Consider the following 17,816-nt stretch of genomic DNA (forward strand, 5'->3'; position numbering starts at 1 on the left):
GTACGCTGAAATGCAAAAATAATAGGAAAGAAGTAACTTGATGACTTGTCGGCCGCCCTACCCTCCCGCATAAACGTCACGATGTCATTTGTAAAAATTGCGGCCTCCTAAACTTCTTCGATTTTTTAGAACAGAAAAATCGAGGAGTAGATTATTAACCGACTTCAAAAAACGAGGAGGTTCTCAATTCGTTGGAATTTTTTTTTATGTATGTTCCCCGATTAGTCAAGACGCCTGGACTGATTTGGAAAATTATTTTTTTGTCTGAAAAGGTCCACTTTCCAGATGGTGTCATATAAATGTGATGAAGATCTAATGAATATCTTTGGAGATGGAGAACAGAACTCCTTAATGGATAAGAGTACCTAAATTGCGCGTGATCAATGTAATAGCTTAGTAAACAGTGGGTTTTGAATTCGGCTTAGCATCTTTTAATGCAGTGGGACCACTAAAAGTTGTGAAATAAAAAAAATAAAAAAATAAAAAACCGACTTCAATAACCACAAACATTAAAAAATAAAAAATAATTTAATTTATCATTGAATATATTATTATGTATACAAGAGCTAATAATATAGTTCTATGATGAAATTTTTTTGAGCCGGTGCCAATGAGGTGCCAGTGTGGAGTCACAAACAATATGAAGAGTGAATGGTTCGTGCGGCGTGCTTTAGAATGCCAAACATTGCTTGATTAATTAAATTAACATAAAACAAAGCAAAATCAAAATCTTAGAAAAAAAAATCTATTACGCGCCACAGACTACTCCACGACTTTATATTTCCATACAACGCTGATGCTGTTCGTAACAAAAACAAGATTCTGCAGAGGGCGACAACAAGACCCGGTCTCCGGGACCTCTGCGGGGGAAATCGGAGACAGTTATTTAAATTTGAATAATATAATATGGAAAAAATTACGTCACTTAATACCGTAATAAAACTGCACTAAGCGACCGGGGCATTATGCTTGCCAAATGTAAAGAGGGACTAGCAAAATTCGCTTGTGAAACGTGAAATGAAAAATAAAACGCGTCGGGAAGAAAATAAAATATGTCTTGGAGGCTTTAGAGCTCATTATGATATTAGGAAAACGTGGGGAGATTTAAGTTGTCATTGGAATGTAATAGATGAACGAATACAGGAGATGCCTGAGGAAGTTACGTGAATTTTAATGAGAACACAAATGGTGGGTACTTTGGAAGAAGTTATTCAACAAGATTTATATTTTCCTACTTTCGCGTAGATAGTATTAGTAGTTACTTGACATCCAAGTTTTGCTGATTTATATTACTTGTTTTACAGACAAACAGATACCACATTCGTTGGTCGGTGTACCTAACTAAAGAATTTGCTAGTGATAAATAAGTCGTAATTTCCAAAAAATTAAAAAAAAACACGACTGCTCTTCCAAAAACTAACTAAAAAGTAAAATGTTTACATTCGAAAATGGTGCAATACAGCCGCCACATTGAATTGATTTCAGTCGTGTAGTAAAAAGGCTAAAATCAAATAAAATGAACAAGGGGCAATAGTCTGAGAAGTATGAAAATCTAACAGAATAACAACCTATTTGTTTGCAACAGATTACAGTAGCGTAACGAGATTCCGATCGGATCCGTGCGAGGTTATTAGGATTTAAGCGGCAGAGCGTCGCCTGTCTCCGGGCACAATGTTGGATAATTATGCAAAATTGCTTCTACGATTCGTACTCTCCGACTTTTTAGGGGCATTACCATTATCTGTAATGGGAATGCTTTTTGATAATGTTGAATTTCATTGTATATCTTTAGGGGAAACTCGAATTGTGTTGGCTATTACGCCGATTAGATTTCACCTGTTGTTAGGGTTCCGTGCCCGAAGGATGCCAAACAGGACCCTATTACTAAACCTCCGTTATCCGACTGCTGGTCCGTCTGTTCTTCTGTCCGTCCGTCCGTTCGTCTGTTAGCGGGCTGTATCTTGGGAACCGTAAAGGTAGATAGTTGAAATTATTACAGATTTTTATGTATGACATAGATTATGAGATAGTATTGCTATTGCCGTTATATAAAAAAAATTATAAAAAACTTAAGTGTCGAATTTCAAAATGGCCACTGATTTAAAAAAAGAACCCCTCGTGGGTGAGTTGGACTCACACTTGACTATTTTATTTTTATTTTCAGACCATTTGTAACTGTAGACGTACGATTGGCCAACCGCACATTGCATAAATATGGCTTCGAGGCATGCAGCATATGGGATAACCGCAGAAAATTCGCATACATCGATCGACACACTTCCAATTCAATTCCTTGGATAATGTGACGAGACAAATCCTTCCTTATCTTCCAGCGGCTTCGGCGTCGCTCGTCGAATAGCATAAATTTCTCCTTGTTGGACGGTTAAACTTGTTCATCGGCTGTGACCACTGGATGCACACGGAGCAGTCGCATGGGTAATGATTGCAGAAGTGATCGTTTGCGCTCACCGCAACATGTTCCCAACTAGACAATAATGGCATGCGGCCAATATCTATGACTTTTTGTTTTTATCATAACAGGAATAATACATATTTTATGGTTTGGATCCACACTAATCCATACTAATATTATAAAAATGCGACAGTTGTCTATCTGTCTATCAGGTAGCATTATGCGACCCCGGGCCCAACAGTTTAACCGAATTTGATGAAATTTGGTATAGAGTTAGCTTACAACCCAGGGAAGGCTACTTTTTATCCCGGAAATTCAAAGAGTTTCCACGAGATTTCAAAAATTTTAATCTATGCGGATGAAGTCGCAGGCATAACAAAATACTAGGAAATAAATTGCAAACTTTGAAATCTAACAATTCAAGTTGATTGAATACTTCAGACTGGCACCTACTGGTGGTGTTCAATGTATTGGATTGAACTATAGTACAAAAACATCCCATGGTAGGTATATCTGATGCATATCTAAATCAACCGGTGTGCCCACGGCAACAAAGCTTATACAATTTTAATTACACTTTTAATACCATAAAATCACAATTTTAATCTTAAAACTCAAGTTAAAACTAAACAAATCTTAAGTGGGCAGTAGAAATATATTTTGATATAAATGTCTTTAGATATTATCTAATAAGCGGACACTCGAGTTTTTATCTTGAATAGTCGGCGCAGGACACATCGATCATAGTATTGTTCAGACCAATGATAAACTTTACACTATCCTATAGATAACAGATTAGTTTTAATGAACTTATTAAACACATTTCTTATTAGAAGAATGCTTTAACTTAACGTACATATAAAGAGATAAATATGATTTATTATTAGATGATACCCGCGTCTTCATCCTCGTGGATGTAGATTTTTACAAATCCTTAGAGAACTCTTTGATTTCCCAGGATAAAAGTATTCTATGTCCGACTCATACTGGTAACAATTAATAGACGATGCTCGCAACTTCATCTATGTGGATTTAGGTTTTAGAAAATCCCAAAGGAACTCTTACATTTTCTGTGATTAAAAGTAGCCTCTACCCGTCTCCGGGATGCAAATTGTCTCTGAAGTAAACGTAAAAATTGGTTAAACGGTTGGGCCATGAAAAGCTAGCAGACAGACAGACAGACACACTTTCGTATTTATAATATTAGTAAATATGGATTACTAGCGGATACCCGGTGTGTGCTACTATGCTAAAAAGAAAATGTGATTTTTTTGTGTTTTCTAGATGAGGTTACAAATTGAAAGCCTTTTGAGTAGATACCTACCTACCTTTGTGTACCTATTCGCAGCAGTATTATTGATAACATAGGTACAGAACATTATTAAAACTCTGTTTGCTCTCCGATAAACGCAATAGAAACAAAGCCATCTGTTCCAAACGTCCATATAACGGGGAGTTTGGAAAGTAAACAGAAAATATAATTTCGAAGCAATTTAGCGCGATATGTCCGCAATCAAATTGTCTCGTTAATATCCCTATCAAAACATTTGATTTGTGGCTGGGGTTGAGGTTATTTAGCCATTCGATGCGACGGCCCTTACTTATGTAGTCAATTATTATTCCATATTGACATCAATCGTATCCAGGCCAGCCTAACAGCCTCCCGTTCTTTCTACAAACTGAGTTGGTACCACGTCATACCTACGGTAGATATTGGTGGATTGGTACGGTAAGTACGAGTAGCTACTGGTATTATGGGAAGCAAGAAATAGGTAAGTTGCAATTTCAGGCATAGATCTTCTATTAATTTGCTTATTATCTTTTTATTGCCGTCACACGTCGTGTAGATTGAAGATGCTTTTTGTCTTTTGATCTCATCAGCATTATCATGATCAATTGATCGGTCGACTACTAAGCACGGGTCTCTTCTCAGAATAAGAAAAGTTTAGGCTATAGTCTGTCACGCCGGCCCAGTACAGATTGGCAGACTTCACACATCTTTGAGAACATTATGGAGAACTCTTTGGTATGCAGGTTTCCTCACGAGATTTTCTTTCACTGTTAAAGCAAGTGATATTTAAATGCATATGTTATAACGCACATACGAGTAACTCCGAAAAGTTAGAGGTGCGTGCCCGCGCGGAATAAACCCCCGACCATCCGAATAGAAGGCAAGCAATCTTAACCACAAGGCTATCACGTATCTATACGTACCTGTACGTATCTATACATAAGTACCTATTCTACTAAAACAAAAATAGGTATTGCTATTTTTAATTAAGTGCAGTTTGCATGAATTAATGCCACTTTTCAGTCTCTTTTGAGTTTTAATAGCCCTACCAATCTATCAATATTTCATAATTAACGAATTGCTAACCAGAAAAACTATGAATACGTAATCATACGTCCTGTTAATACATCGGGGTAAATCAAATATGATCCACAGATCAAAAGAATTCATTACAATGTGTAAATCACGATTTGCATGTGGCGCAAAGTATCATGAATATGCATCCCGAGCGCCTGAGTCTGAGCATTCTGTGCTTCGTTTACACTACTCTCCTATTCTTGTTGGTTACCTTTTTTAAATCGTGCAAATAATTTTAATAGCAGGAGTCCAAGTATGTTCTTTTAATGTTATATTTTTAAGGTTCCGTATCTCCAGAGAAAAAAGGAAACCATTATAGTCACTAGAATTAGAACCATCACATATTGTCAGCAGAAGTAAAGGGAAAAATCCGAAAACCGTTTTGTGGTTACATTCTTCGTTTGCGAAGATTTTGGTTCTTTTAAAGTTCCCTGCCTCTTTGATTAACAGACAGGCTAGACAGACACACTTTCGCATCTATTAAGTATGGATTTCTTTAGTAAGGATGTTTATTCAGTAGGCATTCAAATAATAAGTACATGAAAGACTTTGTGTGCCAACCCAATTATAACATTACGTTCGCCTCCAAAAACTTTGCACTACTTTCAGATTCGTTTTGCACCAAACACTTCTTTGACTTTTATTCAAATTAAATTTGCAAATAATGAATTACAGTTGTGCCACCTGGGCTCAATTAATTGTTTCGCCAGTGGCGGGTATTTTATTTTTTGGCAAGTACAATTGAACGTCGGAACGGACGCTCCGTCAGCAAGCAGTGCTGACTGCGCATCAAACCGGACACTTGCCATTCCGTTCGCTTCCTGACCTTTTCCCGTTTCCCGGTTTGTTATGCAAATCCACCGGGGAAATTACAACGGGAATAAAAAGTATTCTCCTGTTTACATGCTGACTTGGCGCCGGCTACGAGCCGAGTGTGAGTGCGCATATTTCAACGGAAAACGCTTGAAACGTATTGTTTTATGAATGAATTTTCAATATTTGTTCTGCGATAAAAGTTGTAATTTTGCACAATACCTACCTACTAGGTATGAAAATGCAAGGTGTGAGCAGTTTTCGGACACGTCTAATAAATTTCGAACGCACATAATGATATACTATTCGATACTATCTACTGCACTAAGTTTGAACCATAATCACCTAGTGGTTAAAAGGTTCGCCTCCTATTCGATCCCAGGACCTGTAACTTTTTGGAGTTATGTGCGTTATAACCAATTAAATATCACTTGTTTTAAAGGGGAAGAAAAGTATCGCGAGGAAACCTGCCCAACTATTCCTGAAGTTCTGAAAGTCCTGAAGCTCCTGAAGAAAGCCTGAGAGTTCTCCATAATGTTCTCAAAGGCGTGTGAAGTATGCGAATCCGCATATGCGAAAAAGCGAAAATTAGCCTTATTTCTCCGTATTATACTGTGTGGTCTTTGCGACACTCAATTTATTCTTTTACATTATCTTATACTGTGAGAAATCAACTTTTTTTTGGTCTGATATTACCTACTAATCTATACATGGCTAAATAAAATATCATTTATTAACATCACAAGCACAAAATCGTTTTAGTTACATCCACGAGTCGAATGGAAAAAGGGCCACTAAAAATTACATAATTACAATAGCGATACAACTGTTCCAAAGAAATGCAGAAATGACAAGACGATGACAAATGAGCATTGCCGTCCAACACAGTCGGGTGGCGGACCTCATCAAATTATTCCCCACTTAAAAAATCTCCGTAAACAAAAACTCACCAAGGGAAAAAACATTCGAGTCGCGGGGTAAAAAATAGGTATTGGCAACATTGATTGATGCGTACTAATAGGGCGCGAAGGAATGAGGCCGATGCGTAATTAAAGGAAAAGTGACATCTTCTGTCAATGACAGTGTGGCCAACTTTTAGAAATAGAACAGTCACGCCTTTTGGGGAGGAAGTGATTAGTGTTGCAAACTTATTAAAAATTATTGAGTGAAGGCAGCTAATTGATAGCCGGGTAGCCCGTCTCGTCACACTTTGTTGGGTGTGTGACTTATTTTATAATTCATTCAGCTTAGGTACTCATTCCATTGGAACATGACTGTAGATAACGAACAAAAATAGATAAAACATGAAAATGTTATTGTACATTTAAAATAAATAAACAAGCCTATTTGCAAACCCATTTTTAGAGTGACACCCGAGTAATGAAGGGAACCATAAATCTTTTTCACTCCGAACGCGCTACCGCATAAAATTTAATCCTAATTTCGTATTAGCATTCCGATGACGTATTTCACTATGTTCATAAGAAGCATGATGATATTTTAAATTACGGAAAATAAAAACGACATAAAGTAACGTTACATTAGTGAGCTAACACAAAATCGATGAAGAAAGTTGATACCTCAGAGGTTTTTATGAAGCATCCCTTATCGCTGTGTACATATCATTAGTAATGCAAAATAATGGGATACGGACACCTCGTGCTGTTTGCGAGCTAATGATTAATGCCGTTCGCCATTAATTCTTATTTTTGATGAGAAATTTGACTTGTGCTGTCAGGCGCCGGATCCAGATTAATATAGGCTGACGTTGCAACTTACGATACAATGTTAGGCGCTCCCCGCTCAAAATGTTCTATCTTTGTGTTTGTGACCTGTGTACGATATTGTTTTGTTTCTTTTTACTGTATTTTATATTTATTTGGATTATAACAGATTTGCTTTTGAAACCAACTTCACCTGGTACGGCCAAAGGAGGATCAGATTATTAAAGGAGAAACGAAGAAAATCTAAAAAAAAATAAGGTACACATTTTATGCAAAATAAGACATTAAGAGTTAGGTATGCCACAGTATAAAAATTGCAAATTCCATGCAGACGAACATCAAGCAGGTACGGGTATCAAAGCAAACGCAATAAATAGTTTGGTTCACCGGCGGAACTAGCCGAATAGTTTCAGCCATAAAAGGGCAAAGTACAAAGAGCTACATAAAATGCCAGTACGACCGCATCGGTGACAAACTCGGGAGGTATTCAGAGGGACTGCCGTGACTCGGCACCCTTTGCGCAACGCCCTTCGCATATTAGCCAACTGAAAATCAAAAGTCGCTATTATTAATGGTTTGCCGCCATGACAATCTAAATATCCGTGCTGAAACTCGAGCCAAGCACGCGAAAATACTCTCAAACGGCGACATAAATGTACAGTCACCAGATGCGATCTCCAGTCTCATCCTTCAAATGGTAGCGAGCAAAAGTTATTGAAGATCGGAAGCATTCAGAATCTTTATCTCGCGGATACAAGAGTTCATTTTATGACCATTAATTTTGTCTTTTCCTCGGGTGTTTTATCTCAGCGACGGAGCTCTGTCGCGCGTCTCATTAATCAAAAGCATTTGTTTACAACGAAGGGAATTTGATTTGATTAAAATAATTCGCAATATCCTTGATAAATATCACCCTCGGTCTTCGTTTGATCTTCGTTGAAATTAATGGTGGAGGATTCAATCACGCAAATGTTACCGCCGCGATTCTTGACGTTTTCTACTACACGCCTGGTAAAGTATAATTTTACATTAGCATGCCCAGTTTTGTTATTTAATATGGCATGCCTTTCAAATTTAATGAGAACCAACAAAATATAGAATTTTAACTGTTATAAATGGTTTAGGTATATTCTCATACATTTTATTTTTGACAATTTAAGTGTTAACATGAAAGAGCCACCTACATAGATAAATAATTTTCTATCGAGTGACACTTTATTTTTTATAACCCCTGAATGTTACCCATAGGGCTATTGAGGCCGGGATGCTCTCCATTACCTGAAAATTGATCCGGAGTCTGAATGTTCTAATTCAGTTTTCCAATCAAACGTCACTAAAACCCGGATCTAAGGGTGACCGAACAGAGCTATCTCCCGGAGCCGGGAGCAGAGGGCTCGATGAATAACGAGCGCCGTCACAGCGATGTGCGCGTATGGCCTCCCGGCTTAACCCGACGCATGCCGATTAATCGCGGCTAATTCGAGCCGAATCGGAATTGAACCGGACGAATGCAGATCCCAACGATTTGTCGACTGTTAATTGAGTTGTTGTACTGTGATTTACTGCACTTTAGCTATTTTTGTGCTATCGTTTGGATTAAGATTAAGGTAGTACGCAGTTCACACCTCGTACTTTCAGTGAACACATTTAATTTTCAATATGATTTACTGAGCTTTAGCCATTTAAAGTATTGTTTTTGTGCTACTCACATTTTTTTATTAGGAAGTAGGTTTATTAGTAGAAAATAGTTTTGTGCTACATCTGTCTACTCTTACTCTTTGTAATTTTGTTAACAATGAAAATGTTAAAATAAATAAATATTTTTTTTGGATCAGGAAGTTCCCGCCTCACACTTTAAGTAGGTTAGGAGCAGAAGACCGAAGCAGAACCAGAACTCTATAGTTCGTTAGCCTGTAGCCAAGTAGACCATTGCTGATTTTATTCGGCTTAACTCGAAAGCGTCCATTAATCGAAGCAATCCAAGCTCAAGTCGAATCCATAAGGATCTACAGTGGGAGAAGATCCCAACAGTTTGTTGACTGCTAATTGAGTCAGTTCATTCGTGTTTTTCCTCTTCCTCACGAGATTTGTAGCAGGAAGTTTCCTTTAGGGATTATATAGTTTATTCGATTTCATTTTGTATCTACGAATAATATTTAAGTACTTATCATACTACTGGTCCAGAAACGTTAGAAATAGGTACTCATCACAATCGAATGAATGGTAAAGGAAGGCATACGGAACAAATAAACACAGATACACTCTTCATTTTTATACTGGTTAGAATGGTTAGGTATAACAACTGGTTAGAAACAAACACTTTCGCATTTATAATATTAGGATGGATGGGTAGTGATTTGAGATATAGGTATCTACCTTTATATCTATGATCATTATATTTCATCTTGTTATTATTATAATTAACATTGAACCCTTAACAAAGATTAAGCTCAATATAAAATGATCATTATTAAGCAGCAAATAATCACGGACGAGTGGACTTGGAAGATGCAAAACAAACAGTACCTACAAATTATATTAAATCAGAGATAATCCTGTCAATTAATTGGACTTAGGGCAAAACCGGTCGGCGCCTGCGCGAATCAAACGAGCCGGCCAAAGAAACGAAGACACCCATACAATGTTGCTTGTTATAAATGTCAATAACGAAATCATACGATGTTAACGCTGTTCAAATGATTTATCTGCCGCATGTAAAATATCAAAAAAGGATCGAAAGTGAGTTTATTTGTTCCGGCTAGGATAGCCAGTTCTTAGGCTTTCGAACATCAAAAGGCAAAAGGAACCCTTATAGGAATCGCTTTGTTGTCTGCCAGTCTGTCGTGTCTGTCAAGAAAACTAACTTTTTTCCCAGAGCAAAAATAATATTCGAGTGGTAATAGGTAGGTATTTAAACATTGAATTATGTGAAACCGAGGTCAACCGAACTACATAGTGTAGCCACCAAATAAATTAAATAAAAAAAAGTTAAATTAAAAAAGTTAAATTTTTAAATTTAAAAAAGTTAAATTCCAAAAAAGCAAAATAAAACAATGTCTGCCAGTGAGCGACAATAACTGCTATTCCCTCTGAAGGCAACTTTTATGGTTTCTTGTACGCAGGTATGCCTACTATTATTTATGAATATTTTTTTAATTTTAAATACTAAATCTGACTAGTACCTACATTACGAGTTTAACTACTTAATACTTGTTTTATGTAAAACGCATTGAGACTAATAAACAGATCTGCAATAGTTATAAAGCAATTTTGATAATACGAAACCAGACATTTTGCAGCATTTGCAACAAATCGCAAAATAGGTTTTATCCCAAAAATTCCGGAGTAATTTCTTTAAAAACAGCCTTAATCCTACCCGTGGCGGGCGATCGGCTGACAGTGACACATCGGTACAAGGCGCGCTGTCCGACTGTAATTCTACCCATCCGACACTCCGGATCAGCGATATATTTTATTTCCAAATCTATAGGATTAATTTGCAGCACCTAATAAAAACAATCTGCTGGTCATTTGCTTAAAAACGATTTTTCTATCATTGTTTAATTTGTTAGCAAAAACTATTATAGTAAAAAGTTGTTGTATTTTAGTATTACACAATTTAAGTACCTTTTGATTTCATTTGTTAGTGTGTGCCAGATTCCTGAGTGAATTGTAAATACTTATCTAATAGAACGATTCAAATAAACATAAATACATCTCTCCCTACAGGGCCTAATATCAGAATCGGATACAAACACTCAATCGCGGCACTTGAAAATGAAGTTAAAACCGCGAGTATCGTTCAAGCCCGCCGATCAATCACCATCCATTAAACAAGAAAAGAAAAGCGTTTCCCCTAACCATTGGCCCTCGAATCGGGCCAATTTACATGAGAGCCGCATTTTCCTCGCATCGAGATTAGCCCAGAATGAGTTTGATGAATTGTTCACCCTGTAGAGTCCCTCGCCCGCGCCGTCGGCGTCGGCCGAGCGGTCATTTGTTAAAAATACACCCGATCCAACGATCTAATTGTCTCCTCTAATTTCACACTCCCCCGTGATATCTGCTCGCCGCGCAAATTGAAAACGATTTTATTTTCTTATTCGAGTGAAACAATCCGCTTTGAATATAATATTAAACAGTCATACTAAAACAAAAAGTAACGAAATCACTGAAACAAATAAAAACGACAGAAAACAGATGAGTGAACTTGTCATATTAACGTTTTCTGAGAGATTTAAAGGCTGCCCTTATTAATCCAATCGATCATATCGGGTATGGTAAGCGTTATATCTTACCTTTCGAGATGTTTTACGATGTCCTCGTATGCTGCTCTACAATTCTCCCAAATACCAGATCTGTCAACAAAGAAAAATAAAATAAGAGGAATGAGGAAATAATTCAGAAAGAAGAATATTAAAATTAGAAAATAAGGCCATAAAAGATGAAAAACGATGACTGGATCCGCCCGAAAATTTAAATTGAACAATTTTTTCACAAAGAGGCTCTTTCTAGAATCCCAATTTAATAAGTCCTCAAGAAAGACAAAACTTGCAACAAAGTGTTCTCAAGTATTTAAAAAATAAAAGTTCTCGAAAGGAAAAGGGTTTTGAATGTAAAAGGAATAATTATGAGCACTCAATATTAAATGTTCCGTTAGACTGAGCGAGGGTCGAAGAAATTAATTATGTTTTTAAAACAATCGCTTATATTTGTGTCGTAACAACTCATGCGTGATCGTCGAAATTGTTTCTCAATTGCTTTAGCACTTTGTTTTCATTAAACTTTTCTTCGAGGGAATACTTCTTACAATAGTTGAAGGGTTTTGCTAAGGGTTAATTCATTCTCATCCGATGTTGTGGCATACCTTTGTGTCCCTTTTAAAATAGGCTCTCTCGCTAATTTCAAGCACTCTTATATTACAGTAAGTACCTACTGTTAGTATTCTTTAAGATACAACATAACAATGATTATACACATAATAATACGGTGTATGCAAAATTGCTACTTTATGAAAGAGAAGCTTATTTTACAAAGAAATATACAGGTTAAACAGAACTCTTATGTAACACGATATGTAAGCGAACGTAATACATGTAGGTTATTGTACTGACCGTTGAATCATGGGTGGCAGTAAGACACTGGGGTAAGTCAAGTGAAGTCGTTGCGGGTCTTCGGGCGGAAGTGAGGGCAAGTGTTTGTACTTTTCTTATTGGATTAGCTCAGTCATTTAACCTGTATCACTTGTGACCCGTTTTACAGGCTTCCTTTCTATTCCCTTATGTTTATAAGCTCATTATGGTTTAATTAGTTGTAATTGCTTTGGCACGTTTGGCTTTGAATAGTTTTTTCGTTTCCAGATATTCATACCTACGTGTTGAATTCCTATAGGAGACAGAATGTTATAAGCTAAGATCATTCTTAGTTTCCTTATAAAACAAGAAGGGTTAGGCAATGACTACTACTGACTAGATAATATATTACGTTCATAATATATAATATGGTGTACTGTAATAATTCGTGCTTGGTGATGAGTAAGACAGAAGATAAAAGCGCATGAGAGTTGACGATATTATTATAATAGCGCTCTACAAATGTGAACCGAGTGTCATAGTTTAAATCTTCACTTTAGATAAGTATCTACTTATGTAATCTAATTTTCACATATTTATATAGTTATTAATCATTGGGTTTAGATAAATGTGAACATCGCAATTCAGCGTGCATATTATTATCTCATTAGAAATTGAAACTGCAGTTGGTTTAACTCCATTTCATTTTCCTGCGAAAATATTTTAAGATGGGTGTGCATCACACAAATTCTTATTGGACTGCACCAATATTTTTCCGCATGTGAAATATGTATTTTAAACTGCAACCTTTTTTATTTTTTTGCATAGAACCAGTCGTCACTTTGCGTAAGTCCATGACATACAAGGAACCATAGCTTGATTAGCTATAATCCGCAAAGAAAGGTAAAGATAAGTGTTGGAGTGAAACGTGCATTGAGTGTATTTTGAAGGATTTATGTATAAGTAGTGTTGCGTAGTAAAAATGCGCTTTACATGATTGGTGGTTTGATTTGTCTGCATGTGTAGCAGAGGGAGAGCGGGCAGTGTATATTGAACTATACAGATTTGTCTGTTTTGGCGGATAATAGCAAACTAAGCTTATGGTTCCTTGTCTTTTTTATTTTTAGTACAAACAGCCTACCTATTGATACATTGCAGGTTTACCTTCATCAACAACAACATCGACGTGGACTAATTCTGTTTAAAAAATAACTTTAATAATAAACACTCGTTTCAAAGCTGTTACCTAGTTTTTTACTGTTTGTATTGAGATAATAAAAATACATTTTTATTCACTCTTTCCGTTACGTTGTCATATATTTAGCCGTCCAGATAATTATCACGAAGAACGCTTTGCGTAAACAATTTTGTTCATAAAACGATAAATATAGATCATCTGTCTGTCGCGTCGTTCACACTTCGATCAATAAAACTAAAATAAGCACGCTAGGCACTATTATTTACCTCCGTGAAATAAACCTGCCACATAATATAAGAGTTTGTTCAATGATGAACCATTAAATATTACTTAATTCGAGTCCCAAATTTACTCATAGTGTACAATATGAGTAAATTAATATGAAGAAAAGATAGGGGTGGGACACATTTAAATAATTATGTCCATTCCCTAACTCCTTTATTGTAAAGCATGAAGCCAGAAGCTACCTAGGTGAAGCGTTTTCTGGCGTACCGCGTACTTAGTCCATATAAATAGTCCAGTCCGTCGTTACTCACTAACAGCTCGTTCACACAGGCTGCGTAAGCGAGGCGTAAGCGTAGACGTAGCGCGTACCATTGCGTTGTAATGTATGGAACCGTGTGAAACATGGCATACCGCTTGCGTGGCGTGAACGTTCGCGTAGACGTAATGCGTGCAGTTATGTCTACGGATTCACACGCGTCACTACGCACGTGTCACATGTACGTGCTGCATACGCAGTTGGTGTGAATCGGCCTTAAACTATGCTCAATATTTTTGTCATATCAATAGATTTGTTTAGTAAAATGAAATAATCAATTGGTGTATTTATTAGTCTACTTTCGGAATTTCGTAATATGCTTGGGGAATTTGCAAAATCAGTTATATCCCTGCGACACATATCTAAAGGTTGGCATTAAATTATGTTGCGTTATTCTGATTATGCTAGTGGTACTTAAATTATGTTCCTGGATAAATCTAGCCGGAAAAGGCAACAAAAGAACTCATAGAAATAGGTACCTCCACACGTAGAACTTTACCCATCATCGTTGTCGAGATAATAATAGGTTGATACTAAATTAATTCCAGTTCGAGCGATGTTGGGAAGCCACAGTTTTACGTAACCGATATCCGCTGTAAGCTTACTTTATAACAATTTATTTGTTTATTGACGTTTTATTTAAACGGACCGTGAAATACATCAATTTATACGAATCGGGCTTTAAATTTATTTTCAGTCGGTAGAGCTTTGTAACAATACAAAGTAGGCATGATTCATGGAAATCAAATAACGTAGGGTCTACCTCGTTACGTATCTTAAACCTGATTGTGGTTATATAGGTGCCTACGTATGTAGGAGTATTTAATACATATTACATAGTAGGTAGATGCAGAAAAAGTAGGTATTGTTCTAAGCTTTCCTAATTGTAAAATTCTTTTTTAAGACAAACCAGGATTCAATATAAAATGATAATAAAATGCTATCGTAGATAATTTTCCAGCAATACTTGTGTTTAGGAAAATCTGTCACGAGATGGCGTTAGTTGTCAGTTTATAGATAGCTCTCGCATTACTTGTTATGTGCTTGATAAAGTTTCATTCGTTTTATGGGTTTCCTTATAATAGAACATAAGTCAGTAGGTATCTACATGTTATATTTTTATTTTTGATTTAAAGTTTGTACTATCGTAGTTATTAACCTACCTAATAACAAATAATTCTAATAATTTGAGTTGAGAGTAATTTTTTTCATCTGGGTACACGCTACCGTAAGCAATTTTACAATTTCACTCTAACCACCTTGGTGCTTGTGCATTTCGACCATCCGTTCTGCCAGATCTTTTTCAACGCACATGCAAACTGTGTGAACTCCGCTCTGCGGTGTTCCCACTAGATATCAATATGGAGTTAAATTAAGATCAACCTGAAAAACCAGTAACGCATTGGCGGTCCCTCTGGTGCTGCAAATGTTCATGGGCGACGATAGAAATCACTTAACATCAGGTGGGTGACCCGCCTGCTCGTTTGTTTGCTATACCTACTTATATTATTTTAAAACTCATGGCTAATTGAGGAAAGATGTTTACCTTGCTAGTGCTTCCATATTGTGCATCGGTTGTCCTTTGATGATGGATCCGTCAGGCCTGGGCACGCCTGGATGGGGCATGCCAGGGGACATGAGCGCATGTTGGTGCATGAAGCCCATGGGCCCGAGGTGGGTGGGGGGTGCGTTGTACCCGTTCGCGAGGAGCGGGGATTTGTCCATACGAGCCATTTCTGAAACAAAAGTAACTTATTACTAGGTTATTAAGTTGATTAATTTTGTTTACGTCTTTCACGTAAACATTTTCATATCCCCATTTCAATTCAAAATCATCTTAAGTAACTAGGCGCACTATGGTGCGCGTGCACTAGTAGGTACCTAGTCCAAATCCAAGACTATAGGTAGGTACTGGGGCATTAGACCAGATATTTATTCTATCTCGCCCTTGATCTCTTAGTCCAGACTCCAGTCCGTCTTACTAAAGTCTAAAACGGTCTTGGACTTGAACTAATGGACGAGGTCCCTATAATCATAGTTGTAATTCACTTTAGTAGGTATTTTAAGAATTCATATTTACTATATAAAATGGCAGTGTTACAAATTATGATTTTTCTAAATAATAAAGGGCAAATTATAATCGAGACACTTCCGAGCAGTAAGTAGGTAGGTACTAGGTAGGTAGGTAAGCGCGCGGACAAAAAGGGCTTATGAAAATTCGGGGCGTTATTAATAATAATTTCAATTTTCAATTCCTTGTAATAAATAGCATACCACTTAAACGTAATCGCGTACCAACTCAGGTAAAATCCAATTAATACCCAGTATTATCATTTAATTACTCGTTCCAATAATCGAATCGCCCATAAAACGGTGTATCAACAATAATAAAATGAGCAATGAATTTCGAGACTATTGTTTTCTGGGTACCACAAACAGCCCGTGTAAACATTTGGGGGTGTACAAATATTCTTAAAATGACCCCCTATGGGGGGTCGGTGGTCTTTCCATTCCACCCTGGAGGTCACCAAACTGGGGTGTCGGAAACAATTAACAAGGTGTCGAATTATACACGAATTAACGTTTGGACCGTTAAGGAAAACCCTTTTCCATTGTGCGGTACAAAGGATTTGAGGATCGCTGAGTATTTAATATGTTTCGCTTTGTTATACGATTAGAGAACAGGTATTTGGAAAAGTGAACATCGTTAACATTTCGTTAAATGTAAATATCGACATTATTAGATATATCTACGAATATTACAAAAAGCAATAATAAAACTAGAGGCAAATTTTGTAATTCGTTATAAGTTTATGTACTTAAAATACAATATTAGGTAGGTACTTATAGTAAAAAAAATATCTAACAAGTGAAATTTGCAGTGAAAATGATTTAAATACGCTCGCTAAACGTAAAAAGTTTATTGTAAAAACAGTCATTTCAAAATCTTATTTGGAAATTCAATAAAACGTCATGATAAAACGATATATCTTTTATGGTTTATCATTAGGTAGGTACCTAAGTGGTGGTGAAATCAGTGATATTATGGTTAGCTTAATTGTTAACAAATTATGTTCCCTTACTCATATGAACATTTTATTTGATAATGACAAAATTTTGGTAACAGCGATCGATTTGTTTTTTAGTCTATAATATTATCCACAGTTTACAAAAAATACAAACACAAATAGCTACGTAAAATATATACATATATAATATATATACATAAATAGCTACAGGTGAACGAAAGTTTCTTACTCAAGGCTTATATACAAAGTTACAGACAAACAAACATTATGACCAATGGACCCTGAATTAATTTGGGTTTATTTACTTAGTTAACAGCCTCGGTTATCTTCTAAACCATACGCAGCATTTAATGTATTTGTTGTTAGCTTTTAGGTGTTTGTTTTCTTAGTTGTTTTCGTTTCTACCGAAAAAACAAAGTTGCTTGTGTTGTAGGCAACTAAAATACATTGTTTACAAAATTTCAATTATTATAATTATTTCTATATTATACGTACCTAAATAAAATATTATATTTACATACCTTTACAAATGTTGATGTAGCAATTTAATTTTGTGTGGCTACTAAACTCAATCGTTACAAGTGTTTCTACATTGAAATTAAGCTTTTGACTAAGTTTATCAATAGGTATACATAATATCTATAAACTGTGTTGTTAT

At 36.3% G+C, this 17,816-nt stretch overlaps 1 protein-coding gene across 9 annotated transcripts in view; it reads right to left on the reverse strand.

Moving 5' to 3' along the window:
• Positions 1-17,816, reverse strand: part of LOC123869929 (dachshund homolog 2) — a 194,729-nt gene that overhangs the window by 82,906 nt on the left and 94,007 nt on the right. For all 9 annotated transcript variants that reach the window (XM_045913030.1, XM_045913029.1, XM_045913028.1 and 6 more), the window contains 2 exons: positions 15,676-15,865; positions 11,617-11,676 (listed from right to left, as the gene is read on the reverse strand). In XM_045913030.1, coding sequence (XP_045768986.1) covers positions 11,617-11,676; positions 15,676-15,865 — 250 coding nt within the window. The remainder of the gene's footprint in view (positions 1-11,616; positions 11,677-15,675; positions 15,866-17,816) is intronic.

Source organism: Maniola jurtina, chromosome 11, assembly GCF_905333055.1.
Source record: "Maniola jurtina chromosome 11, ilManJurt1.1, whole genome shotgun sequence".
In the NCBI taxonomy this organism is placed as follows: Eukaryota; Metazoa; Arthropoda; class Insecta; order Lepidoptera; family Nymphalidae; genus Maniola; species Maniola jurtina.